Raw genomic sequence first — 27231 nt, 5'->3', positions numbered from 1 at the left:
TTACAGCATCCCATCCCTTCCGTAAATAAGCCTGTGCTCTTTATTGACGAACATGAGTAGTGATTGTGCATGAATAACCGCTGGCTATGACCAATGTCCAGATCTAAATTGGGAAGAGGAACACAGATGCATGCATCCTAGACTGTTTGGCTCTTTTAGCCTGTTGAACCGAACCGTGACCCTGTGACAAACTGAACCCTGACTTCTGTGATCGTCACACTCCTCGTTACAGAAAGGATGTAAAATAAGACTAAAACATGAGATTATTGCTGTACATCTCATTTAATTGTTACCAGATTTGGTGTCCGTTTTGTGACCTTTCATTAAACTCCAAAGTTTGTGGTCTGTACATTTGAGAACAGCTGAGCAAATTAAAAACGAATCTCTTTGGCCCACTGCTTGAAACAGACTGTCTTAAAGCGCCTCATGGGGCCTTGTTAGTGCTGGCCTTTCTATCTTGCAAACTAAACAAACTAGAACAAGCCAGGTTTCTTCCCACACACTGAAACACTCATCCAGGACCACTATCCAACGTGAAATAACAAGTAGAAGCCCTGTGACCTTCACCGTGCATTTCTCGCCATGGCTGCAGTGTTTTGCAGTTTAGCCGGTGTAGTGGCAAGTGTTTCTCCGGAGCAGTGAAGGTTGGTACATCCCGCGGTGCACGGAGAAGAGTTCATGTGTAACCGTGCGCCCCCCTCCCTCGGATATAATCGGCTCATGTCTTGACAGCTCTGTCAGCAAGTTGTCCTCAGCTTGAAGTTCAGGCCTCAGTGGGGGGTGCAGCATTTTGGGTGAGAGCCATACAAAGATAGGAAAAGTGAGGCACAACTCATGATTAATTCTTGAAGATGTGGTGCAGAATGTCTGATGTAGTTATTAAAAACGACAGGTAGTGCACCAGTATTGGCATGAACAGCACACCTGTATGTGTCTATGTATTCATAGCACTGAGCCCCCACTTTGAAAGGCTTTTTCTCTTCACCATGGAGAGAGAGGAGGCCATTGCAGTACCTCTCTCCTGGGGAGTTCAATCTTTCACAATTTAGCTGTTCTGCTTACTTCTCTCTGCTCCCAGACACTCCAAATGTACTGCAGCTGCTATAATAAATACACCTCATTCTTACCTTGTCAATACTACTGAGTTCCGGACAGCAGTTTGGATTTTTTCTCCTATACCTCTGGACTACATTTGGTTTCTTTCCACCATCATGGAATATTGTGTTTTGCACACAGCCCTCATTACATTTCTCCATGACCAAAGTCAGGGTCTTTTGATCCTTGGTCCTTCAGGTCTTACTATAGTCTTGTGAGACCTGGGAGTTGACTGATGGTTATAGGCACCGACCGGACTCCCTTGTGACAACTTATCTTCTGTGCCTATTGGTTGTCATTGGCGAGACCGTGTCTCTAATGATGACATGCTCATGAGAGCTGTGATGAAAAGGGTCAGCTGCTTGATACAGGAAGAGCAGCTGCACCTTTACAGGTACCTGGCGCACTGTCCCGGGCCGATCTAGCTCGCCACACACTTGGTGTCCAAGATCCGGCGAACTAGTCTAGATGCTGGCGGCGACCGCATGCATCATGGAGGGGGCGGCTGGAAAGGATACCTGGAGAGATGGTGCAATGGGCCTTGCTCAGGAGGCCAGAGCAGTACAGGACCAAGGTTGGCGTGGTACCGGGCCAAAGCGGCATATGCTCCCATACCTGACCTGCCTGTGATGGGACTAACCAAAAATATATTTAAGTAAGGTTTTATTTATGTATTTGTTTATTTTAATAATTATTTGGTGGCTTTAGCCTGTATTTGTAGAGTTGGACAGTGGATAGGGTCATTAGGACAGGTGAGAGTGGGGAATGACATGCAAAAAAGAGGCCACACTGGACTAGAACCAGAGCAGCTTGCAAACATGGCCTAACCAAACCAGAATACAGTATTACATTCTATCACATTATGCAAAACCAAAACTGAAATGAGTGAAACTTACTAGTACCTCATTTTTTACTGTGAATGCACATGGTTCTGATATTGGTATGGTCCTGAAATATCACTATCAGTCCAGTGTGATTAGGACTTTTGGGATGCCTGCTCAATCATCTGAGCCACATTCACCAGGACAGACTTTTTCAGACAACAGTTGCACAGTCATTCCTGTAAGCAGGGTCTAAGACATGAGATAGATTAATCAACAAATAGAAGAGACAGATTACAAGAGTTTTTTTTCCGCAAAGCTTAGAAGTAATACACTACATGGACAAAAGTATTTAGCTATGATTGGTAATTATTGAATTAAAGTGTGTCAATCAGACTCCCCTAATCAATGCACAAAAGCTGTATAGCATGAGCCTCATGAATGGGTTTCCATAGCAGAGCAGCTGCATGCAAGCCTCACATCACCAAGTCCAATGCCAAGTGTCGCATGAAGTGGTGTAAAGCACACTGATACTGGACTGTGGAGCAGTGGAAACATACCTTGTTACCTGACTGATTCCATTGCATCAACATTGAAGTTTGGGGTAGTAGGGATAATGGTATGGGGCTGTTTTTCAGGGTTTGGGCCAGGACAGCCGTAATGCTCCAGCACGCCGAGACATTATGGACAATGTTTTCCTTCCAACTTTGTGGCAACAGTTTGTGGAAGACCCTTTTCTAGTCCGACATGACTGTGCCCCAGTGCACAAAGCAAGACCTAAAGACATGGTTTGATAAGCTCCGTGTAGAAGAGCTTGACTGGCCTGCAAAGAGCCCCGATTTCAACCCAATTGAGCACCTTTGGGGTGAGGTGGAACAGAGATTGCGAGGCGGACCATTTTGTCCATCTGTACATGATCTCATAACAGAAATCTAACATCTTGTGAAAGCCTTCCAAGAAGAGTGTAGGCTGTTCTCTCTGCAAAAGGGAGTACATGTATTTGAATACAAAGTCATTACAGTCCCTGTTGGTATAGTGGTCAGACAGGAAGTACTACTATCTCACATTGTTGGTTCTATATTCAGTGGTGGTTATAGGGATTGTTCTTGTGCTTTAAGAGCAAGGGGACTAGCCTATATTAAACTGAAGTAGGGATTTGGGTTAGGCTTGTGTTTTCCTTGTGATGCAGGCTTTTTTAACAGTCATTTAAAGACATTATTATGAGTCTTCTTTCATCTACAGTTAGATATACATCTTCGGTGATATGAAGAGAGTGTGTTTACCTGTATCGCTGTCATATTTGCAATTCTAATGAGTTTTTTCTTGAGATCATGCCGCCTACGCTTAGCTAAGGTGACATTTTATAATGGTTATATAAACAACACCACACTGTTTGACGGGAGATATATTACGTTTAAAAATCCACTGAAAGAAAACACTGTCATCTCTGATATTTGAAAGGTTCTCACTTAGATTAGTATAAAACAGTAGGTATTATTTGTCTAATCACAAACCAAGTTTAACATCATTAGAACTTGAATGTCAATCCAGTCCTGCTTTGATCAGGAATTTAGGCAGGATTTGTGTAAGTTCTCTTTGCAAAGTATTGGCAGGCTCTCTTTTTTTTTCCCCTTTTGGGTTTAAAATGAGTTTGGCTTCTCATTAGTGAGTTCTGATTTTTCCAAAATTGAAGATAGAAAAGTCAGACTTTCTTGAGGCCGTTTCTCTTTAACAAAAACTCCTCAGAAGTGCCAATTAATGGTGATTCTCAGAATAGAGCTGTGGAGATGAGACTAATGAGCGAAATAATGATGGAACTTCACATAAAGATTCAGTTTTTCTCTCTTAAGCACAGCAACCAAACACATCTGTTAAAGAAAGGCAAATTAGGAGTCTCAGTGAACTCTCAGAGTTGTAACAACTAGAACTGCTGAACTCTGCTCCTGTTTGGAAATACCAGACGTAATTACTTGCTATTTGTTGGTTTCATTTAGAAACTCACACTGCTAGTAAACATACTCTGTTCAAAGTGTGCAATTCATCTTTGCAGGTTTGAAAATAATTAGAGGAAAATGCACAGCAATGCCATTTAACCTGTGACCATAACAATGATAATATACATAATTGATTTTCTCCCCTTACCACCCACATCAGTCAATAAGGTCAGAGTGAGAGGGCAACAGCCCCTGACGCCTCAGGGATTTAGTATCTAAAGGCTCAAGGAGCCTTGACTAAGGCCAGAACACACACAGATTCTTCTCTTCATGACTTCAAACCAAATGTTTTAAACTTGGCACATTAAGTGAAAATGTATTAGATATACTGCATAGCTTTATTGAGGACTGAAACGTCACACTAAAACTAATTGCTGTCAGTATTGATTCCTTAATCAATGAAAAAAGTACCATTGATCATGGTTTAGCTACTGTAGCAGGTTGCAGCTGCTTTCTGCTCAATTTAGCATTTTCCTGCTCCCACAGTGCTGGAATACAGGCACCACTGCACCTTTGAGTGTCTCAGCAGACAATCACCTGTAATCTGCACATTGTGATATCAAATATTACACTTTTTTTTTTACCATTACCCTTTTGCTTAGTGCCAGTATAATTTCAGTTTAAACATACTGTATGCGTTGCCATGTAGTGCACACACAAGGCAAGCTACCAGTCACAGTGATCGATAGATAAAAGAAGTAAATAAAACAAGACTGATGCCATCATTAATATTTTTCAGTGTCTTTCTCCTCCAATATACTCCCCCTCTGCATCAACACATCCCTGCATTCTGGTCTTCCACTGATCAAAGCAGTGCAGTAAGTCTTTTCTGGTCTCAGAACTTCTTCTCCCTGCTTCTGACACAGACTCAACACGTGTTCCTCTGAAGACAGGTTTGATCCTAGGAGGAAGGAAAAAGTCACACAGTGCTAGATCAGGTGAATAAGGAGGGTGATCAAGTGATGTGACCTGAGCACAGTCTGAGCTGGGGCATTGTCCTGAAGAAGAACGACACCATTTTTCCACATTTGTGGTGTCTTTCTTTTGACATTTTTCTCACAGTTTTTCTAGATCCAGGGTTGATTCACAGTTGACCCTTCTGGTACCCACAGTGGCATCCAGTGTGTCTTCTGCTACTGTAGCCCATCTGCTTAAAGGTTTGACATGTTGAACATTATTTGAGCGGTTATTTCAGTTACTGTTGCCTTTCTATCATCTCAAACCAGTCAGCCCAATTCCCCTCTGACCTCTGACGTCGACAAGGCATTTTCATCCAAAGTCACTTTCATCTTGGGTCTTCCCCATTCTGCTGCTTTGTGTGAACTTCAGCAAGTCGTGTTGACCACGTCTACATACCAAAATGCATTGGGTTTCAGCCATGTGACTGGCTGAATAGTTATTTGTATTAACAAACAATTGAACAAGTGTACCTAATAAAGTGGCTGGTATAACTGTGACCCACGTGGTTTTATCCTCATAAACACACTCTCTTTATTTGATAGCCATACATCGCAGCTGTTTTATTTTTCTGTGTTTTTTGGAGGTCCTTTATCGAAAACGATAAGTTAAAGTTAAAAATGGTTTTCATTTGATAAAGTTGAGGTTGTGATTAAAAAATGATAACACACATGAGCATGATGAACATTTTTTGAGTGGTTATATTGTCGAAAGAAAATATTGGCAAAAATAGCCAATGGATTTCTGAGGAATGAAACGCAAAATAACATCGTTTATACATGACATAAACGGGGATTAATTACGATCGCCTATCAGAAATCAGTGATTAATGACAATTACAATTTTTGATTGTTTGACAACACTTAAACTTGATCATTCCCAGTGTACACAGCCTTGTTATGAAACCATGTTTTTTGAAGGTTTTCTTTGCCTTTTTTTAGAGATAGGTCAGTTTATAGAGTTGGAAAAAATAGAGAGAGAGAATGGGGAATGATGTACAGGAAAAGACGCCAGCTTTGAGGAAGCAGCCTACAACAATACCAGACTCTCAACTTTTTTTTTCAACATTCTAGGAAAATGGAGCAATACTGATAAATGCCTCAATGAATAGGTAACAAAAACCTAGTCCTAGGTACCCAATAGGTACCCAATAATGAGTAAGTTCTTGTTTTTATCACCAGTCCTACACATTGGCCCAATTTAACAAATATGTTGGTAATGTTATGGTACAGAAATACAACTTAAACGAGGCTGTTATACTTTTGGTAGCTTTAGGTCACAAATATGACTGAAGCCCTTATTTTTCTTTAAGCTTCAACAATATTCCATGTTATCTATCATTAGAATAACCAACATGGCATTGTTTTAGGTGTCAAAAAAATCACAAAAGTTTGTTCAGTTTCATCAAATGCAACCGTTACTTTTCTATGAACTTTATCTTGCAAGAGTTTTGAATAAAGAAAGACAGGAATTAAACGGGAAGTCTTCTTAATGTCTGTCTTATCCTTTAATAGTGTTGCCAAATTCTTCGAAGCACTGGTTTCATGTGAGTGTACTGAGGGTTACTGACCCATGATGCCCTCTTTGTCTCTCTAGGGGAATGTCTGTATCAGTCAGGACAGCACCTGCACAGACTCACTACATGACCCCTTCAGGAGGTGAAGTTCAGGACGGTGAAACTGACGAAATGACCTCTTTAGTGGGTGAAGTTCAGGTGGGACGTGTTGACAGGTTCCATGGCAAAGTTTTTGTAAGGACAACAGCTGGCCACTGTTGGAATTCTGCACCTTGTTGCACCCAGCAGCTTCTTCGCCTGGATTAGGGCTTTACTGTCCATCTGTCGGGCGTCGGCTTACATTTAAGCCCTGCCATTTCACAGGCCCGGCTCCAGCCAGCAATCCCACCAGGCAGCTTAGCTTCTCAATGACACAAGAGTAACCTTTCTGTGGAAATTCAGCTGGGTGACATTATAGCACTGTGAAAGTGATCTTACTCCAGGAGCTAAAGGTCACACACTCCTGGTTAAGATGGATTTATACAAAGTATGGCTCTCGATACTCATGGACTGTGCCATAACTCCACGTTGCTACTTACTGCAAACATTTGGAGGAAAACCATGGTGTGTCTTTACGTTTTATTGTCAGCATTCACAATCAGAAGTCACTTAAAAGCAACAACAGTAATTTGGATTTAAAGGCAAACTGCCAATATGAATTTGTCACATTAGAGAAAAAGGGAATGGGAGAGAGGTCTCTGCTTACTGCACACTGTTTAAGTGTTGTTAACATGCAAGTAGAATATTAAGTACAATGCTCCCTCTGTCCATTCAGGATTAGCCAGGCTGCTGACTAAGGACTTTAAAGAGGAGCGGGTTTTAAAAGCGTTTAACACTTTGTACTCCAGATAACGTCAGCATCATCGCAGGGATTTCCTTTCAGCTTACAGGTATTTAACTATGGTATTTAACAAGGCTCACGAATGATGTCGTGTGACAGTTAAACCAAAGCTTTGGGCAACAGTTAAGTCTTAACAATAGCCTTCTCCACTCACGCTTCATTGTACTTACTGTGGTGATGCTGATGAGGGCCGACAGCCTCATTCAGACACATGGAACAAGATTTAGAGGGGTGATAGCATGTTGTTTACGGAGGCTTCATGTGGACGGAGGGAATTAAAACTACTCAGTGCAAGGAGTAATGGAGCCAAAGGGTTTAAATACAGTCAAGTCAAAAACAAGTCCAGAGATTCACAGGTAAACAGAAATGGTTTTAGCTTTCCATTAGGGCTGTACTTTAAGTACCATGAATGTAGGACTCATTTGTCTGCAGGTTCCCACACACATACACGGACGCTAATGCTAGCTATGCAACACCAAAACTCAGACTTACCCCAAATGGAGAGACAACTGGCTGTAATGCGACTGCCAGCCACTGGGAGTGATGTACCAAAGTAGTAACAAATGGGTTCTTTGCTTTGACAGCACGCAGCAGCCGATAACTCTCCTTGGGGGCAAGAAGGGATTTCTGCATCAAGATAAGCTACCAAAAAGGCCACGTGAAAACAACTATGCCAAGCTTTAAAAGTGTGAAAGTATAAGTAAGTTCAAATTATGGGGGAGCTAATAGGTGCTCAGCTCCCCTGAGAGCCTTAATTTGAGACATTTAGCTCTTAAAAGTTGTCAACATGTAGGTTTATATACACGAAAGACCCTGTAAAGTGATTAAAAGAATCTGTATTTAGGTTTGCTGTATGAGGGGTCAGTGTGTTGTGAACCACTGGGCCAAATTTCCTTCAAGAAAAACATCTCTAAGTTTATAAAACTAAGATTCAAAATCATGAAAAATGAGGCAGTAAAATCTGCTCCAGGATGGTGTGGGCGTGACGGTTGATTGAGCCGAAGCCACGCCCACTCACGAGAAAAAAAAAAGCCTCGACCTGACTGGAGGAATCATTTCTATTGGACCTGTCAACTCTCTGTATCAGCTTCCAGAGAAAAAAAGCCAAATTTAACTCCCAGTTTCATTTACTCATCTTGTATTCACTTCTTCAGGTATTCTTTATATTTCATTTTCGGAGTGTTGTAAAGTTCAGTCCCCCTCCTGTTTATGAGACATTACAAAACTTTAGCATTGCTATCTAACAGACAGGATTAGACTGTTGAACTCCATGACTAAAGACAAGTGAAATATGGATTAAAACACCTTCAGCAGGTAAGATTTTTGTTCCTGCTGCATCTTGTTCACGTGAAAAATAGACAAGTACTCAATGCTAATAGCCTGCCCCCTGACCTTACAGTGACCTTATGATCAGAGCACAGCTACATGGCTCTGTGCCTGAGCAGAGACAAAGTCTATTAACTGGCTCTAACTCTGTTCTGATGCTTTAAATGATCCACAGACCACATAGATTTGGTAATTTACCCCACAATGAACAAAAAACAGCATTTAACTGACTGTTAACTTTCAATAAAGGCAGTGACATCAGCAAACAACAGACTGTACTGAGATTGACTGCTCAGAGATTTTATATCAAGGTAGTCTTAGGGGGCGAGGTCATTCCCTGTTGTGGGCCCGTAATGTCACCAGTTCACATATTTGCCCCGCCCTAATTGAACCAAACCAGAAAAGAGGTAAAAAACGGTCTAAATCTAAAATTCAGTCACACATTGATCTCAGTGTTTTCACACGTTTACAGCAATCTTATTTCAACATATCTAGGGTGTTGAGAAACACATCCAATAGTATAAATATCTTAATAATCTGTATAATTTTTTTGACCATATGTGCCTGTAAATATGTGCCGAGGTATTTGACTGTTTGTTTAAAATTAGCTGCAAATGTCAGGTGGTGCAAACACTGTTTCAGGTGGTGCAACTGCAAAAGTGTCACTATATGAAATAAATAATATTATTTAAAGCTCTAAGAATGACTACTTTTTTTTTACTTTATAAGGTAAAGAAGGCATCACATATTTAACAAAAAATATGTACAGTTTAGGTGCACATGTTCCAAGTCAGGTGGTACAACTGCTATAAAAAAAAAATAAAAAAAATAAAAAAATAAATTCTCAATTTTATTTGGAGAATATGTTCTCCACGTTCTAAATATGACAAAAGTAACAGTGTGTCAGAGGATTTACCTGTGTAATTTGACATTAGTTGCAAATGTCAGGTTGCACAACCACAATAAATGCAGTCTTGCATGTCATTGATCCACAAAGATACCTTTGATTGAGTATCATCTGCATAGAAGTGCATGCAACTTTAAAATTAAGAGCAATTTCATTATAAAACTGATTTGTTGTAATTCTTTATTGGCCATTTGTCCCAAAACATGAGCATTTTTTGAGAAAATCAGGTCAAAGCAGGTATAATCACACCTACATGTTTACAAGATGCAAATAAGTTTAGATTTGAGAAAGCCTTTCCAATAAACCCGATTTAAATCAGCTGTAACATTCAGCACAGACAGTCTGGGTTATTTTGTACCCTGAAACATGACAAATATCTAATTTACTGTTTAATTATGATTGCACATACACTGATGAGATGGCTATTTGTATGCTACTTTGTTGTTAAAGGAGCACAGGCCACAACCCACTTCCTCATACCAGGCTACATCTTCATTGTGCTGGTGGATGCTGTTATAAATGCATTAATCTCACTGCTCATTGATCCACTCATTACTGGTCTTGGACATGCAGGTCCTCATTTATTGAGCGCCGTTGTCTTATTTTTCCTCCGCCGCATTCAATTCTCGCAAAGCACGCCCCACTCTCACTTCACCTCAATTAATGTAATTCTCTGGGAGCCCACTGGAGTGCTGATGGGGAATGAAGGAGTGCATTCAGAATACATGGCTGTGAGGGGACGATAAGACCAGATCATTAACAAAACAGGGCTGCAAATGTTTACCCTGTGGATGGCATTCTTCATCTTAATGTGTCCCTGTCTTTACTGGTTTTCTTGCATATTTAGAGCCGAAACTGTGCGCAGTAAATGTCGACGCTTCACTGTAATGAAAGAAACATGGGCGCACATTTGGAAGAAATTGCTGTAAAAGCTCTACTTACATTCTTAATGAAACAATATTCAGATGTAGTTTGATGGCGTAATCAAGCGACCCAGTGTGAAGGAGTGCGAGGGATCATTAAGGAGCTCGACTGGGATCTATAACCTGCTGAAGTTGCAGTCATGGAGCTTTACCAACAGGGGATTATGATTTGATCACTTTCCTGATTGGGTTTCAGTGTCACTGCTAATAGAGTTGGACATAATAGCATCTCATTGACTGATATCCAATACGCAGCAGCCACATGATAGAGGGTGACAGATGGAATTGAGCTGGTGATAAGGCCACTCCTCCTCCTAAGGTGTCTTCCCCCATGCCACTCCATCTCAGCGTGCTCAGCACCAGTTTGATCAATGTAGGTTAAGGAGTGAGAATGACAAAGTATGTCTGGAGGCGGTGAGGCTGGAGTGCAGGTCTCTGATCTCAGATATACTCGGCCATCATCGCTGCCTGTTTTCAAACCGCTTGGTTTCACTTGATTACAGATTGTATCATCAAATCTCCAATTTGATCTTTGACCTCAAAGGGAATAAAATAAAATTGAGTTCAGTAAATCTAACCCATAAACCGACTTTTTCTGAAGAGTCTGATGTCCACTTGTCTATTGGGTGGGAATAAGTTATTAGTGGTGGCCACAATGGCGGTAACACGTCACTCTGTAATTAACTGTCAACCATGATATCTCAGATTCCTCTCCACTCCCCTCTGCAGTCTCAATCTGTCACATGTAATATGGTGCATGAAATCTCCCCAACCACAAAAGCATGCACCATCTTCCCTCTCAAACCTTGTATGAATCGGGAAGAAGCACCATGTGACCAAAAGCAATCAAGTGTGGGGACAAATTTAGAGCATGAGATGAAACTGCATACCACTGGCAAAATTCTATTTTTCTGACAGCCATCATACATAGACAAGAGTCTCCCAGAGACATGCCTTGATGAGTGCAAATTAGATGTGAAGGATTTTGTTTCTGGAATTTTTTCTTCTTTCTTGCACATTCCATCATGTCAGAAGAGCACAATCCAATCCAACGTGTCTGACTGTTGGACATAAAGTCCTCTGAGCAACCATTAAGTGATGCATTTAAACTTTAATCTTTCCTTTTTAAGTCCATATGCCTTTTTTTAATGTCTAGACTCCTTCAAACAAGTTATGCATCAGAATTGGCATAAAACTGCTGTCATGTCAAATTCATTTTATTCTGAAAATGGTGCCAGCATGGCTGCTTGCATTTAACTTGAAGTGTGTTAGACGGATGCTGATTTTCAGTGCTGGTGTGTTAGTTCTGTTGAGGATTTTTTCATGAAAATGGTCAGTTTTTGTTTAGCTTTTGTTAGTTTTAATGTTAGTTTTAGACATAGACAATTCTTCCCCAAGTAGACATCTTATCTTTTGACAGCCTACGCTATCCATGCTTTGGTAGCCCTCATGGAGGCTTTTCTAGCAAGCCTGGAAGTTTGGTGAATCCCCAGGGTCTTTAGAGATTAAATCCACCCCAGTAACTCAGATACTGAATGTCTTTTTTAAATATTTTTGATCGTTCTGCTGCTAGTGGCTAATGCTATCAGCCATATTCTTTTGCCACATAGATCAAATTAGTAATTGATATGGCAAGATTATTTAGTGCAAGTATGTGTATGAGGTGAGGTGTTTTATAGCTGTGATTTAAGTGAGTTTATAAAGTCAATATGTACAACTTTTCTCCTTGAAAAGTTTTGTTTTTTTTCTTGTATAGTTGCGCCTTGAGTGGCTCTAATGCCCCTTCATATCAAAAAGATGGGATTTACTTCAACAGCATTAAAATGACAAGGTACATATGGGGGGGTGCAAAGGAAAATGGTTGGGAAACACTTGTCTATGTCATTGGTTCCTAGCATTTAGTCCTCCCCTAATTGTATAAAAGAATAGTCAAGCCCCCACAGGACCCAAATAAGGAAATGTGATCATTGCTTTCAAAAATCCGCATCAGTTTTCATTGTTTTGAACTTTGCACCTTTGCACCCTTCTTATCACATTTTGAAATTCCATTATTTTGTAATTTAAAAATGTTACACTGTTTATGTGTGAAGTTTAAAGTTTGTTTAAAGTTAATTTACTTCTTTTTTGGATAAAAACCGTAGGGATTATGATAAGAACTTGACCATGGAAAAAGGAACATGTTATGGATTGACAAGGGAATAAGGGAACAGTGAAAAAGTAAATGTTTGATAACACAAGGTTCAGATGACTTCTGGCTTGTGTACTGAGCTGTCTGTGATATTTTATTTCACTTAGTTTTAAAAACACACAGTCCTCTTTCAGTTAGTGGTTGTTTTCTCTTGAAAGATGTCCGCGTTATATAGTTTTTATTATTCTGTTAGTTCTAGATAACGATTATAACATTGCTTGCAAACACTTGGCATTAATCCAGGTACTGTGAGGTTTCTTATACTCTTAAGCCAAGTATTAATCTCTCAGTATCCAATTACCTGTTAGTGTATGGCCTATATTTTATCCTAAAAGATTGCATGAGCCGAGAGTCAGCCACAGCACATGCATCACACTTGCCACCATCCATCTTAGATTGCATCCTGCTGCTACTGCTGCTCCATACGCCCTCCTATTTTTTTTTTTTAAGTCAAACAAAAGAATCAGGCTGGAGGTTGGAAGAAATGAGACGTGGGGGTAAAGAGACTTCATGGCACCACAACAAACCACAGATTCGCTGTGCATACGTGTCTCTGACACAGCATGAATTGGATTACCGTCTGAAAAATGCAGTTAATTCCTCTCGAAGCTGCGCCCCTTCACTTTATATCATGGAGATTGCATGGACTGATTGATTGTCCTCAAGGTGTGCTGTGGAAATTGTATTCAGCTCTCTGCAGCAGACAAAATGAGGTTGCAGTGCAAGATTTATGTAGATAACAAAAAAATGTTTGGCCTTTGATTTTTCAAGCAGGTATCAGTTCTTCCCCTTTTCTGTCACAACTCAGGTTGATAGAATGCTGTGCATTCACAACAGCTCCTCACATTGAAAGTACCCTCTAAAGCTCTCTGCAGCAAGTGGAGGATGCAGAATTCAAAAGTGTCAGCACATTCAATTATGCATGCACATACCTTATTCCTTGTAACCGCCCACCTCTATTCATCTTGAATCTGTGTCATGAATATTGCAGTAAGATTCCTATTCATCTGTTCTATTAAGAACTGTGTCACAATGCTGTGACGCACTTTCAGCACTTAGGATTGTTAAACTTGCCATCTGCAAGAAAATAAACACACTGTATTATCATTTTAAGAGCTTTATATTGCATTCATTTCATACTGCTGTTCAGTGCTTTCACCTTATGATGTGAAACTGACCAGGGAGCAGCAAACCTGATTTAAATTTCTCTTTCCATTTTTGGGGTTATGCTTTTCATTGTTGTATTCAGCTTGGCTCACAGAAAAAGAACACCACTCAAATGCTTTGTGTGCAGTTTGTGTGAATCCCCGACTAAATGTTTTCTCTTTCTCTCTTTGTCTCTCCAGGTAACCGATAAGATGGTGGCCCGGGAAGCGACTGGGCACAGCTACCTGGTGGTTTGCTGGCAGCCCATTCTGATCCTGATGCTGGGCACCGTGCTGTCTGGCTCCACCACAGGCTGTCCATCCCGCTGTGAGTGCAATGTTCAAGAGCGCTCTGTGATGTGCCACCGCAAGAAGCTCATGACAGTCCCTGAGGGCATCCCCGCAGAAACGAGACTGCTGGACCTCAGCAAGAACCGCATAAGAACCATCAACCCTGACGAGTTTTCTACCTTCCCAAACCTCGAACACCTGGAGCTGAGTGAAAACACCATCTCCACCATCGAACCTGGAGCTTTCAACAACCTTTATGGCTTGCGGACATTGGGACTGCGCAGCAACAAGCTCAAGCTGATTCAGCTTGGCGTCTTCACTGGCCTGAGCAATCTCACACAGCTGGACATAAGTGAGAATAAAATCGTTATCCTGTTGGACTACATGTTCCAGGATTTGTACAACCTGCGGTCTTTAGAGGTGGGCGATAACGACCTGGTTTTCATCTCCCACCGGGCTTTTCATGGTCTAAGTAGCCTTGAGCACCTGAGTCTTGAGAAGTGCAACTTGTCCTCTGTGCCAACAGAGGCTTTCACCCACCTCCACAGTTTGATCACTCTCAGGCTACGCCACCTCAATATCAACGTCATACGGGATTATTCCTTCAAACGGCTCTATCGACTCAAAGTGTTGGAAATAGCCAACTGGCCATATTTGGATACCATGACACCAAATTGCTTGTATGGATTAAATCTCACCTCCCTGACCATTGCAAATGCCAACCTGACCACAATTCCCTATGTAGCCCTGCGGCACTTGGTTTATTTGCGCTTTCTTAACCTGTCCTATAACCCCATTCACACTATTGAGGGGAATAAGCTCCACGATCTTCTGCGTCTGCAGGAATTTCACCTGGTAGGAGGCAGACTGGCAATGATTGAGCCCTACTCTTTCCGTGGCTTAAACTACCTGAAGATTCTCAATGTGTCTGGGAACTCTTTAACCACTTTGGAGGAGTCTGCTTTCCACTCGGTTGGGAACCTGGAAACCCTTGCTTTGTATGATAACCCACTGGCCTGCGACTGCCGACTGTTATGGGTTTTCAGACGGCGCTGGAGGCTGAACTTCAACCGGCAGCAACCTACCTGTGCCTCCCCTGAGTTCGTCCAAGGCAAAGAGTTTAAGGACTTCCCTGATGTTCTTCAGCCCAACTACTTTACGTGTCGCAAGTCTCGGATTAGGGATCGCAAAGCCCAGCAGAAATTTGTCGACGAAGGAGCCATCGTTCACTTTTCTTGCCAAGCGGATGGAGATCCCGCCCCTGTGATTATGTGGCTGTCCCCGCAGAAAAAGTTCATCACCACCAAAACGATCGGAAGGCTCTCGGTGCTGCCGGATGGTACCCTTGAGGTGCGCTATGCTCAGATCCAAGACAATGGTACATATGTATGTATAGCTAGCAATGCTGGTGGAAATGACACCTCTCTTGCTCACCTTCACATTCATAGCTACTCACCTGATTGGCCACACCAGCCCAACAAGACTTTTGCCTTCATCTCCAACCAGCCAACAGAAACAGGTTCAAACGATACAAGAGCCAATGTCCCGTTCCCCTTTGATATAAAAACGTTGATCATTGCAACCACGATGGGCTTCATCTCTTTTCTCGGTGTTGTCTTGTTTTGCTTGGTGCTGCTCTTCCTTTGGAGCAGAGGTAAAGGCAACACGAAGCACAACATCGAGATCGAGTACGTGCCGCGGAAATCAGACGCTGGCATGAGCAGCAGCACGGTGGATGCTCCTCGCAAGTTCAACATGAAAATGATCTGAGGAATTATTGAATTTTGACTAGAAAAATAAGACAAATGGAAAAGAAGACATTTTCTTTTCTCTCTTACAAACCTGTGGATCCTGGTCTGTTAACATAGAGTAAAAATGTTTCTTTCCTGACTGAAGCACTAGAGAAGAAGGGCAGTTCTTGACTTTCACCAGTGAGAGGGAATGAGAGCACAACCAGTGCGACAGGGCATTGGTGGTTTCTACGAGGCCTGTGTGGGCATTAATTGAAAGTCCGTTTGTCATAAGCAGTTCATATTCCTGTGGATTTATACTGGGAAAATATATCAGAAAAGAAAAAAAAACACTTCAAGCCGCCACACTCAAGAGGCAGATCATATTTTGGCCATTGCTGTTTTTGTCTGTATTTTTTATTTAGTGTCTTTTTTTTCCAGGATTAGAAATGAATGAGATTTGTATGGATTGATGAGCACATTACATAACATTGGTGCATTTCATGTACATCATCAATACGTCAGTGTTATAACTGTGTTTGGTCTTTTTCTTTTCAATAGTGATGATTGTTCTGTAATCCATCAAATGTATATCTGTGTCACAAAAAAATACTTGGTATAAATGGTTGAAAAGCCCTTTGAAAGGATTTGAAACACAGAGCATACACTGAATTTAAATGTCACAACTGAAGCAGCTAATTCTTATGACCAGTCAAGTACTAATGGTACTCCACTACAGTTAAAACTGGTCATCTTATGACCGAAAAACTGAAAGGTGTATAAAAGCCCATCTATTCATTCGTTATCTACGCTAGTGGTTCTCAACTGGTGGGTCCAGACCCAAAAGTGAATATGTCTAAAAGCCTTTAAATACTTTTGTTCCATTATCTGAGGTTTTGACATCAGAAATGATGAATTATTTATGAATTTTCATTGCATATTTACCCAAAACTCAAACATTACTGGATTTTTTAAAAGAAAAGTTGGGTAGTTTTCCCAAGAAAGTTGGGTTTTATTTTCTAGATTTCTTTTGAGAGTTGTCTTTGGCATTTCCCCAGAAACTTTTGATACTCTCTCTGGGACTTTCCTCTAAATATAAAAAAAGCATTGCCAGGACAAAGAGACTTTAAGTACTTTTAAATTTTAATTTATTTAACCTTTATTTAGCCAGGTTAGTCCCATTAAGATCAAAGATTTCTTTTTAGGAGAGACCTGGCCAAGAATGGCAGTTATAGAGTTTTACAAGTCAAACACACTCAGACTTTCACAGTTCACAATAAATAATGGGTACAGTAACAGGAAAACATCAGCTTAAACAGTGGCATACAAAGAGTTTGGTTCCAAGAGCTTTCTCTAGAGATGTAAAAATACTCACAGTCACCAGCTTTTGCAGTTTAAGTCCAGTCTGCATGTTGTATCAAGCAAAAGTTCTGGAGAATCTAAAAGCCTTCTTTCCCGACTCACTCAGAGAGGAAAGGTAGTCCAGATTTTTGACTAGAATGGCTTATAAATGAAGCCAATGTCCAAGACGACACATACTTAGAGAATGTAAAGTACAATCGTGAGTAAGAAATCGTGATGAATCTCGAAGCTCCATGATACACAATGCCCAAAATGTAAAGACTAAGCAGAGGCATTCATGTGCAAAATATCACCATAGTCAAGTATAGGTAAAAAGGTAGACTCCACCTGTGTCTTTATGACCCTAAAGGAGACAGGAAACAGGACCTACTTCTGTAGTAAAAAACAAATACAACCTTCACCTTGTAGCAACACATTGAATGTGTTCCTAAAAAAACACATTTTCACTGAGCAAAAAACCTAAATATTTTGGAGAAGGTACCAGCTCAATTTGTTGACTGCTCTTTGTAACAATTTTCTTTTCATTGCCTGTGAGGATGCAAAGAACATGAGTTTTATCTGCATTTATTACAAAGTTGATCCTGGACTTAATCAAAAGCATGCTGAAGATTTGTAATAGCTTGTGCAGGCGTAGGTGCATGGCAGTAAATAACCATATCATCAGCATACAAATGCAATGAGGAGTTGGGAATATTCTGTCCAAGACAATATAGATAAATAAATAACAGAGGGGCCAGTACAGAACCTTGTGGCAACCCCTTCATAATTGAACAGCCTGGGTTCTACCAGGCAGATAGTTAGCAAACCAACTGATAGCATGCTCTGAAAACCCAGTAGCCTATGATGGTTCAATAAAACACAACCGTCTACGGTGTCAAAGGCCTTGGGGAAGTCAATTAAAAAAACAAAAACACTGTTGGCTGTTAAAGGCTTCAAGAGTGCCACAACTGTCAAGGCAGCAGTAGTCATACTGTTTTATTTTTTCTGAAAACTGACCAGAAATTTGACAACAGAGAGTTGGAAGCTAGGTAATCTATGACTTGATCACTGATCGAGGATTTGAGCCCTTTGGATAATACTGACGCTTTGGAGATAGGTCTGTAATTGTTTAAGACTTTTTTCCAGAAACATATAGAAATTTAAAATACTTAAAATTTCAATAGAAACATAAGGGAATTTTGGGAATGTTCTACCCAAAAGTGTTTGGATTTTATCTGTGATTTTTCCTGAAAACTTTCAGAAATTTTCCTCTTTATATTACATGTTCTGTCTTCTTCAGTCTTTTTGTTCTGTCACATTTCTGTATGAGGTCCAAACAGTACCATCCTTTATTGAATAATTCTGATTGACTGACAAATGCATCAGAAATTTGGGTCGTGATTTGTCATTATAGAACTTGTGGTGGGTCCCAAAGCTAGACCAGTTGAGAACCACTGATCTACACAGCCTGTCTCATTCAGGGTTGCAGGGAACTGGCGCCAATCCCAGCTACCATTGGGCGAGAGGTGGAGTACACCCTGGACTGGTCAAAGGGATGGCACAAAGAGGCAAACAAGCAGTCACATTTAGGGGCAATTTAGAATCACCAATTAACTGAACAAGCATGTCTTGGTATGTGGGAGAAAACCCACCCAGACTCCACACAGAAAGGCCCTGTCTGATTGGGATTCAAAGCAGGGCAAGGTGAGGCTAACTCTTCTGCCAGCGTGCATTTGGAGATATAAGGATACTTGCAGATAACCTTGATTATTGATACCAATTGGCAACAGTGCACTGTAAAAATATGCCATCTGAGATGACTGCATTTGTAGAAAGATGAATAAAACAATGTAGTGTTGACATCTAGAGAAATCTATTGTTCAATGTGGCTTTTTATGTAGGATTTTAGCCTCCGGGGAAATGCTCTGATCGAGCTTTATGAGCCCTGTAAATGATATCAGTATCAGTGTCATTCATCCCTAATTTTCAGATGGAAGCCAGACAGCGCACAGATGGATAGAAGGGATGATACAGAAGGGAATGAGGGATGTAGCTGATATGATGCTCTGCACCGAAAATAAACTCAGCATCTATCCTGCGGCTTCTCCATCAAACAGAATGGTTCGTATTGGCACCTCGATACGATGCGTGTTTATCCCAGACTCTTTTAATCACATTTCAATTATGTAATGGTATTATTTTGTGCTCAACAAGATTGTGAGAATTCAAACTGTGGTGCTCATGTTTTTGGATACAATGTGCTCCTCAAGCTGTAGAATATTTCTTTCATCGTCGATTATGTTTCTTTGTTTTACAAAATTTATTTATGCCGATGCTCCCCCCCATCAAAGCCATGGAAATACTTCCTTCCAGGATCATTTACAGGTTTGCTGTCCCTGGAGAAATGTTCACCGTTTGTCAGGGGGGAAAAGAACTGCACCTATTGTGCTCCCAGGTGGCCTGCATATCAAATCTGAGGTTACAGCCTTACTTTTCCAAGTACACACTGTGGACAGCTGGGCTTTACAAACGTGTGTGAGGATAAAGGCTAAGTTATTTATGACGGATGACATTACAGACAGCAACACAGTAATGGGCTGAAAGTATGGACAGAATATGCAGATGGTTGGAGTGACACAGATGGTTTCACCCATGGAGCAATCTGAAGCAGCTTTGGTGTAATCCGTTTTGCATAAAGGAAAAAAAAAACACTGGATATGGCTCATGGTTCTCCCTCTTGCTGATTATGAATGCTCTCTTTGTTCAAAGTGTGGCTACTGTACCTAGCCTTTTTCAGTCCCGAGTGAACCCGGGATCCTGTTTTTCATTTCTTTTATTCCTTTTTTTTTATTTTTTCACCCTGGACTATATTGAATATGTAGTCCAAGCCAACTTTTTACTAAAAAAAAAGGTACTAAAAAAGAAATCTATGGAAAATACATTCAAATTGTTCTGTGCAATAAAGGTAATATGCAGATTTTTTTTTTTTAATTAACAAAATTTTGTTGATGTTGAATTGTTGAGAATATGGTATGTTGTATTAAACAATCTATGGACTTTTTTAAACACATGATGGTCCTATCTTGATTTTAAATATATGATAAGAAGAGGTGAAAGTCAGATCTTAATACATGCAGAGTTCCCACAAGATAACAATCAATAAGCAGGAGTTTTAAAGGCGAGACATGTGGATGCAGACTTCTGGGGTATTGGGCTCATCTGTTGCCGACCACTATAATAGGGTGATCTTAAACATGGGGTGTCATTTTTAATCTTATCCCCCTAACCCTAATGCTAACCCTAACCCTCTTTGGGTTGTCCTTAGTTTGTCGTGTGTCATTTTTAACTTTATCCCTCTAACCCTAATCCTAACCTCCGATTTCCATGTACAGCGTGCGCGCCACGCACTGAAGTGGTTTGGTTTTTCCTTAGTTTGTGTTGTGTTATTATTTATATTTTATCCCCCTAACCTTAACCCTAACCCCCTTTCAGATGCCTAACCCTCTTTGTTTTTTTCTTAGTTTATGATGTTTTGAATTTAAATTTCCCTCCCTCAGTAAATTTTCAATTTTTAATCTTGAAGTTCTGCAGTTCCTGAAAAAAACCTTTGCTGTAAGCTCTGACAGCAGGAGGAAAACATGCATCATTCAGTACGTCATTCTGGTTACAGCTTGGGTAATGTATGTCACTTCCAGCCCCACAGACAAGGTCACCCCATTTTAGGGATCTGCAGCCGGTAGGCCCCACCATAGAGGTCTGCAGCCAGACCCTTTTGGCTTAAAGACACCTTGCTATCACTAAGGTATCCTGTTTGGTTTCCCAGTCAAATCCTGGACAAAGACAAGTGGACAAGACAAAAGCAAGAACTAGTTTAATTGAGTAGGGATCGGGTACGTTAGTTTCAACAAGTCTGACGTGTTAATACATTTAAATCAGCACTACACTAACAAGAGTGTAACTACAACTAAGAGAAAAGGATTTATAAAGTAAACACAACTCCGTCTGGCATTTAAAAAGCCCTTTTTTTATTATTATGACCAGACCACAGAAATTTTAAGTATCTAATTTTATAGCTGCAGATTCACTACCAAATCAGCAGTGAAGAAAACAAGATTTAAACACGTTTCAGGTAACTGAACCGCATTATGAAATTCCTTCTCCTCATTTCAGCGAAAAACTAACACCACTTTCCTTGTAAAGCCGATGGATTGGCCAGATTCCATGTCCGTCTTCAGGCCAATCCATCTTGCAAAGCTTTAAGCTGAAATGCTTGTTCCCAGCCAGAAATCATCCGGATCATTCAGCATTATTCGAGGCCTTAAAGATGGACCTGGTTAGCCTGTAAACCATGATGACCGATTAGCATAAATGCTGGAGTAGTGTAACCTTGCTAAGCAGATGGATTGGCCAGATGTCATGTCTGTTGTCATGTAGATCCATCAGTGTCGCTGTAGTAGCATTATTATCAGGACTGGAAAACATCTCCTCATCAAAAGAAGAGCAAAGGATCAAACTGAAAGATTTTCTTGGTGGAAAAGATGTTCTGTTTTTCCACCAACCTGCAACTGGCTTCACCTATAGTGAACAATGATAACGGCTGCTTTTTTCATCGTTTAATGAATTTGACAGACATAATGTTTGTCCAATCACCCTTTGAGCTTGTTTGAAAGGTTTTGCCCCTCTTAAACAGTGTTTCCCAACCTTGGGTCCAAGCACTCTTTGGGGGGCAAAGATCTCAGGGGGTTAAGGACCCTGTCTGCTCTGATGTTATCAAAAGTAGACGTACCACATACAGCCATGTGTATAAGTTTGAGGCAGCTCGAACACAAGTCTACACATGTTTTTCACTTGGCAGCCAAGGTCAAGCTTGATGGCGTTGCTTTTTTCTGGGCCTTTTCGCCCATGGTTATATGCCCCAAAACCGCCAGCAGTCTTTAAACCCTTGAGACATCGTCAGCACTATCAGGGTTTTGTGGCAACACTACCACCCTCCCAGTGACACCCAAGGCCTTGCCTCATTGCCACATTAATTCCCTTACTCCATGCTAAAGGTGTAGACTTTGTTATTTTTTCAACAGATTATTTAACCATGCCTGTGGTAATATGCAAGGACATCCAGAGCACGACTGGGGTTGTGTCCATCCTTGGTGCCCTCAGGCAGGCTCATTCACATCGACACCTTCCTTTAGCCTCAGTTTTAAGGCCCAAATATTCTGCAAAGTACTGTAGTTTAAAAAAATATATATCTTGATTAGTAACATAATACATAACAGCGTAAAGGACTGAAACAAAAAAAAGGATTTATTATTTTTCTAGCAAAAAAGTCAAAATTTTTGGAAAAATACAGAAATTCTTGAAATTATAAAGTCATGTATTTAGAAGAAAAAAAAACTTGGAATTTCAGAGTTTAAAAAAAAAGATAAATTCTTGAGAGAAAAATCAATTTCTGGGTTTGAAAAATCCCAGATTTTGACCTTAGAAACTCAACAATTTCAGGATAAATTAACAACAGTGTACAGTCAAAACGTAAAGGAAACCAAACCTAGCACAGTGGTTAGATTTTTTTTCTTTTTTTTACATTAAATGCAAAAATATATATAGTTTGAGTTCACATACATTTACAACTATTAAAGTGAAAAAATTGCATATTTTTTTCTTTGAAATGAACAAATTTGTAAGCTTGAGAATTTCAAGGTTTTCTTGAAAATTAACAGATCCAGAGTATTATTATATTTTTTCTTCTAGAGTTGCCCTAATTCACTGTCATATCTAGAGAAGCACTCGGAGCGCGCAGACCTCCGCCAAGGCAGCTCAGACCTATCTCCCAATAGTAAAGAATCCTTAAAAAAAATTGCTGGATCCAGATGGTGATCCGAATCACTCCCAAAATCTAATCAGTTTTTCCTTATGCCATTTCTGACATTTCCTGAAAATTTCATCAAATCTGTCCATAACTTTTTGAGTTATGTTGCAAACAATCTAACTAACAAACTAACTAACCCAGCCAATCACATAACCTCTTTGGGGGAGGTAATATGGTTATACATAGTTGTAAATCTAACAAGGATATGCAGGCCTAATGTGTTGGGATTCTGTCAATGAAAATGATTAAAACTGATGTGTAATTTTCCAAGTGGGTCCTGGGGATGGAGAGTGGGGGGGGGGCTTTGATACCTAAACCACCATCTATGGGCTATTGCCCAGAAGGATGTGAAATGTATCCCATGCCATAAACACTATCTGATTTGTCAAGCTACTATAGTAGCCGTTTATGAACATGCAAAAGCTGCCATAAGCATAACTGGTCCAAGGCCAGATGTGCGTCTGCTACTGTCTCAGATGTGCTTAGAGGGCATTCTGAAAAAGGTGTTAGCTCCAATAAACCCAAAGATGTGGGTAGGAGTGTCACAGGTTTAGAATAAAAAGCTGATTTATTTAAAAACATACAGTATTTGATGTAATTTATCTTAAATATTTTAGTTTCCAAGGAGTGTTTTGGCAGTGTGTTACGGCATTATTCTATTCTTTTTAAATCCTGTTTATTTCTTATGTTATTTCTTCCATGAATATAAAAAGAGTCTTCGGGCTTGGAAGCTGGCAGTGCAGCACTTAAACAACAAAAAGTGGTTTTGTGTATGGTATGTGTGTGCTACTGTACCTTTACACACCTAATGGTTACTGTCCAAGTTTAGAGGGAGGTTTGGATAACATTTGGCAACACCATTATTATCCAACATTTTTCTGTTGTTGAGATTTCTGATCTCCTTCGTAAACATGTAAGTAGAATAAAGTTTAAACCCCCTTTACATTCGTGCCTCTAAATATTCGCTAAAGCCTCTCTAAATGAACAATTTAACATTTGATTTCTCTAATTAAAGAGAACATTCATTTAGCATCATATGTTTCATATCTAATTGCTTGTTTATGGAGGTATTAGTAACTCACTTTTTCCCTCGCCTGGCCTCTAATTATCATTAATTAACCAACATTAGAGAAGGATCACAGCCATCAGGATAAATACAGGGAGAATTCTTAAATCATGTTTCATATTTCTAATGTAAAAAAAGTATAGTGGTTAAGTAATTAGTATGTGAGCTTCAAATGAAGTAAAATAATGGTATCGCTTTTTACCACTGAATAGTAAATTTATTCTGGGATGTCTCTATGAGAAAATTAGGCTACCCTTTGAAGGTTATGTGAAATGACCAGGGAACGAATAGGACAGCCTAGTTTCATAAAACACAGAGCTGCTCTGCATTAAGTTCGGATCTCGGTCCCAATCCTTTTTTATTCCTCTTCTTTGGGTCTTTGGTTAGGACTCCACGGGGACTTTTGGCGTTCTTTCTTTTTCCCCTCAAGCTGTATCAAAGCACGCTCATTTATCTTCTGACTTGAAAACAGACAGGCAGAAAAGAAAAGGAGAGAAGCTATTCTTGAGGCCTCAAAGCCCCGGGGAGTAATAGAGACATCCATTCTCCTCACTCCTCAGATATTAGATCTGTGCTTAAAATTCTAGGTCAGGAAAAGGCTGATGGATTCTGACACTGCGCGACACGTCGCCTCTCCTCAAACTGAGCATGAAAACACCAACACACCTCTGGGTGTTCCTTACGCTCACCCAAATCCATGTGCTTAATGACATCTGGGAAACACTGCATGTAAGCAAACAAAAGTGTGAATTTGCTGTTGGCAGTGTCTCAGTCGCACAATAGGAGCTTCAGATGCTTAAAATAAAGACAGTCATTTGGGCTTTGTGTTTGGGTATGAAATCTAAACTTGTGGCTGGGAGGCTGTTTCTCATATCCATATCATATCCATATCAAAGGATCCAATTTGAGCCATGTTTATACCAGAGACTCCATATTATCCCTACTGTATGTTAATTCATCTGTTCCAGTAGCTGTCAGTCAAGCCTTGGCACAGTTATTCAATCCTGTGAGCACCAGCTAAGCCCGGCTAGGAAATGGTGCAAAGAGATCAAGACCTTTTGTCTTATTTAAGACGTCAAACATGGAATTAAAAAACCTTACATGATGACAACTTCCATCACGTAACTGTGTTAAATAGCCGAGGTCATCTGTGTTATGCTTGATCCTGGCACCATCCATATAGTTGTACACTCAAAAAAAACTGTGGCTTTCATACGTATGATAAGAAGTAATTTACTCAATTTTACTCAATTGCACATGTTTTTAACCTTCACTCAAAACAAATACATAAAATCAACAAGGTTTAATCTTCTTTGGAAAGAATTCGAATGAAACACACCAAACAAATGTGATTGGTTCTCATAAAGGTTCAGCCAGTAGGTGGCAGCACATGTCTGTTTTGTGTTTGGCGGGTCTAACCAAAGAGGAAGAGCATACAAGTGGCACTAAAATAATCTTTAAATTACAGTCTTGCTCTTTGACTCATCATGGACTTAAGTCATGAGTTAAAACACCTTCAAAGAGCTGTTAAAGATGAATCGCTGCAGTGCTGGACTCAAGATACACCGACCACACTCGCTGTCTGTTGCTGTTATTACAGACAATAATCTTGAAGAGGAGACAACTCCAGTTTTATCTGTTAACTGTGCTTTATTACAGCAGAGTGGGTTATAATCAGTTTGTTACTCAGCTGCTCTAATGAACCCATTTTGCCTCTCTGTTACCACTTTTCATCATTTTTTCTGCCTATTTTTGCCAACTTTCACCTTTATTGCCTTTTCTCGCTCTAATTTAATTATTTTTTTTCTTCAAGATATTTCAGTTCCTTCTGTCTTCTCTGGTATCCTGACCTTTTGCACATCAAGGCTTAGATGTGTAGTCTGACATTACTTTCCAAGTGGTTTAGTAAATGTTCCCAACCACATTTTAAACATTACCGAAAAAGGTCATTCTGATTTAGGAAAAGAGGTTTACATTATGAAACAGGCTATATTTTACTACTGAATAAATCAATATATATTTTTATGTTTTTGTTTCTTTGATAAGAATAGTTACTATTCAGGTTGAAACCTGGTTATCATACATAAACTTCACAATGGACCATGATTTTGAAGACTTCCATGGGCCCCCCATTTGGCTGGGCCCCAGAAAGCTCTCCTCTTACACCCCCCTTATGGGCGCCATAGTAACAACTGAGCTTTAAATTTTCTTAATTTGTTAAAGTTATCTTTCTAGTTGAGAAAACCATCGTTCTTGTCCCAACATAATGAGAGAAATAAGTCCAGATTTCAAGATAATAAGAATTGTCTGGGCCCCTGGCAAACCCAGAGACTGGGCCCTCTCCACTTGTGGTTTATTGACGATATCAGTGCATGTGTGTTGGATCAGTCGTATGGGTGCTAGTGTCCTGGCTAACATTTACCTTAGCTATTGGGTCTGATGCTGAAGTTATCTATGCCACTTTTTAACTGCTTTGGCCACTTTTTCAGCCCATTCTTGTCCATTTTATGTGCCATTTTTCATCAAGTTTGCACACTTTTTACCCATTTGCTTGTTTTTACTCATATTTGAGACATTTCAACCCCTTTTTAATCACTTTTTCCCCAGCCGTTTTGCCACGTTTAATCAACTTTTTCCACTTTCTATCTTTTTTTTTATCTCTCTTCACCTTGTACCTCTCATAATCCTTTTTCAATTTTTAACACATTTTTGCAGATTCAAATGCATTTTTGCCACTTTGAACCCATTTTGCCTCTGTTAGCCAGTTTCTGAACTTTTAAATACTATTTCACCAACTTTTACGCCACTTCTTTAACCCTTTCCCCCACTTTCTGTCCATTTTGCCTCAGTTAACCCTTTTTTTTCTATTTTTCTGCAATTTGTTACATCTGCTTATGAGAGGGTTTGCATCTATTAACCCCTTTTCAACACTTTTCTATCTGTTTTTTATAATCTTAAGCCATTTTGGCAACCTTTCATTGTTTTTGCCTCTCTTGAAGCCATTCTTTGCCACTTTTCCTGCACTCTTTGCAATTTTAACTTATTTTTTACCTCATAACCCATTTATTGCCATTGTCTGCCTGTTTTTCTTTTTTAAACACTTTTTTATTTTCAATCAATTTTTGCCCATTCAAACCCATTTTTGCCACTTTAAACACATCTATGCCACTTTCTACTTTTTTTTCTCC

General features: G+C 40.0%; 1 protein-coding gene across 1 annotated transcript in view; it reads left to right on the top strand.

Annotated features, from left to right (window-relative positions):
- The window catches only part of lingo1a (leucine rich repeat and Ig domain containing 1a), a 53154-nt gene extending 33000 nt beyond the window's left edge, over positions 1-20154 (top strand). Inside the window, exon 2 of the mRNA XM_041796487.1 lies at positions 13954-20154. Coding sequence (XP_041652421.1) covers positions 13966-15813 — 1848 coding nt within the window. The 5' untranslated portion in view covers positions 13954-13965 and the 3' untranslated portion in view covers positions 15814-20154. The remainder of the gene's footprint in view (positions 1-13953) is intronic.
- The last annotated feature ends 7077 nt before the right edge of the window (positions 20155-27231 follow it).

The sequence above is a fragment of the Cheilinus undulatus genome, linkage group 9 (assembly GCF_018320785.1).
Source record: "Cheilinus undulatus linkage group 9, ASM1832078v1, whole genome shotgun sequence".
Taxonomy (NCBI): Eukaryota; Metazoa; Chordata; class Actinopteri; order Labriformes; family Labridae; genus Cheilinus; species Cheilinus undulatus.
The sequence above is the reverse complement of the archived record's forward strand: the minus strand, read 5'-3'. Positions and strand labels throughout refer to the sequence as shown.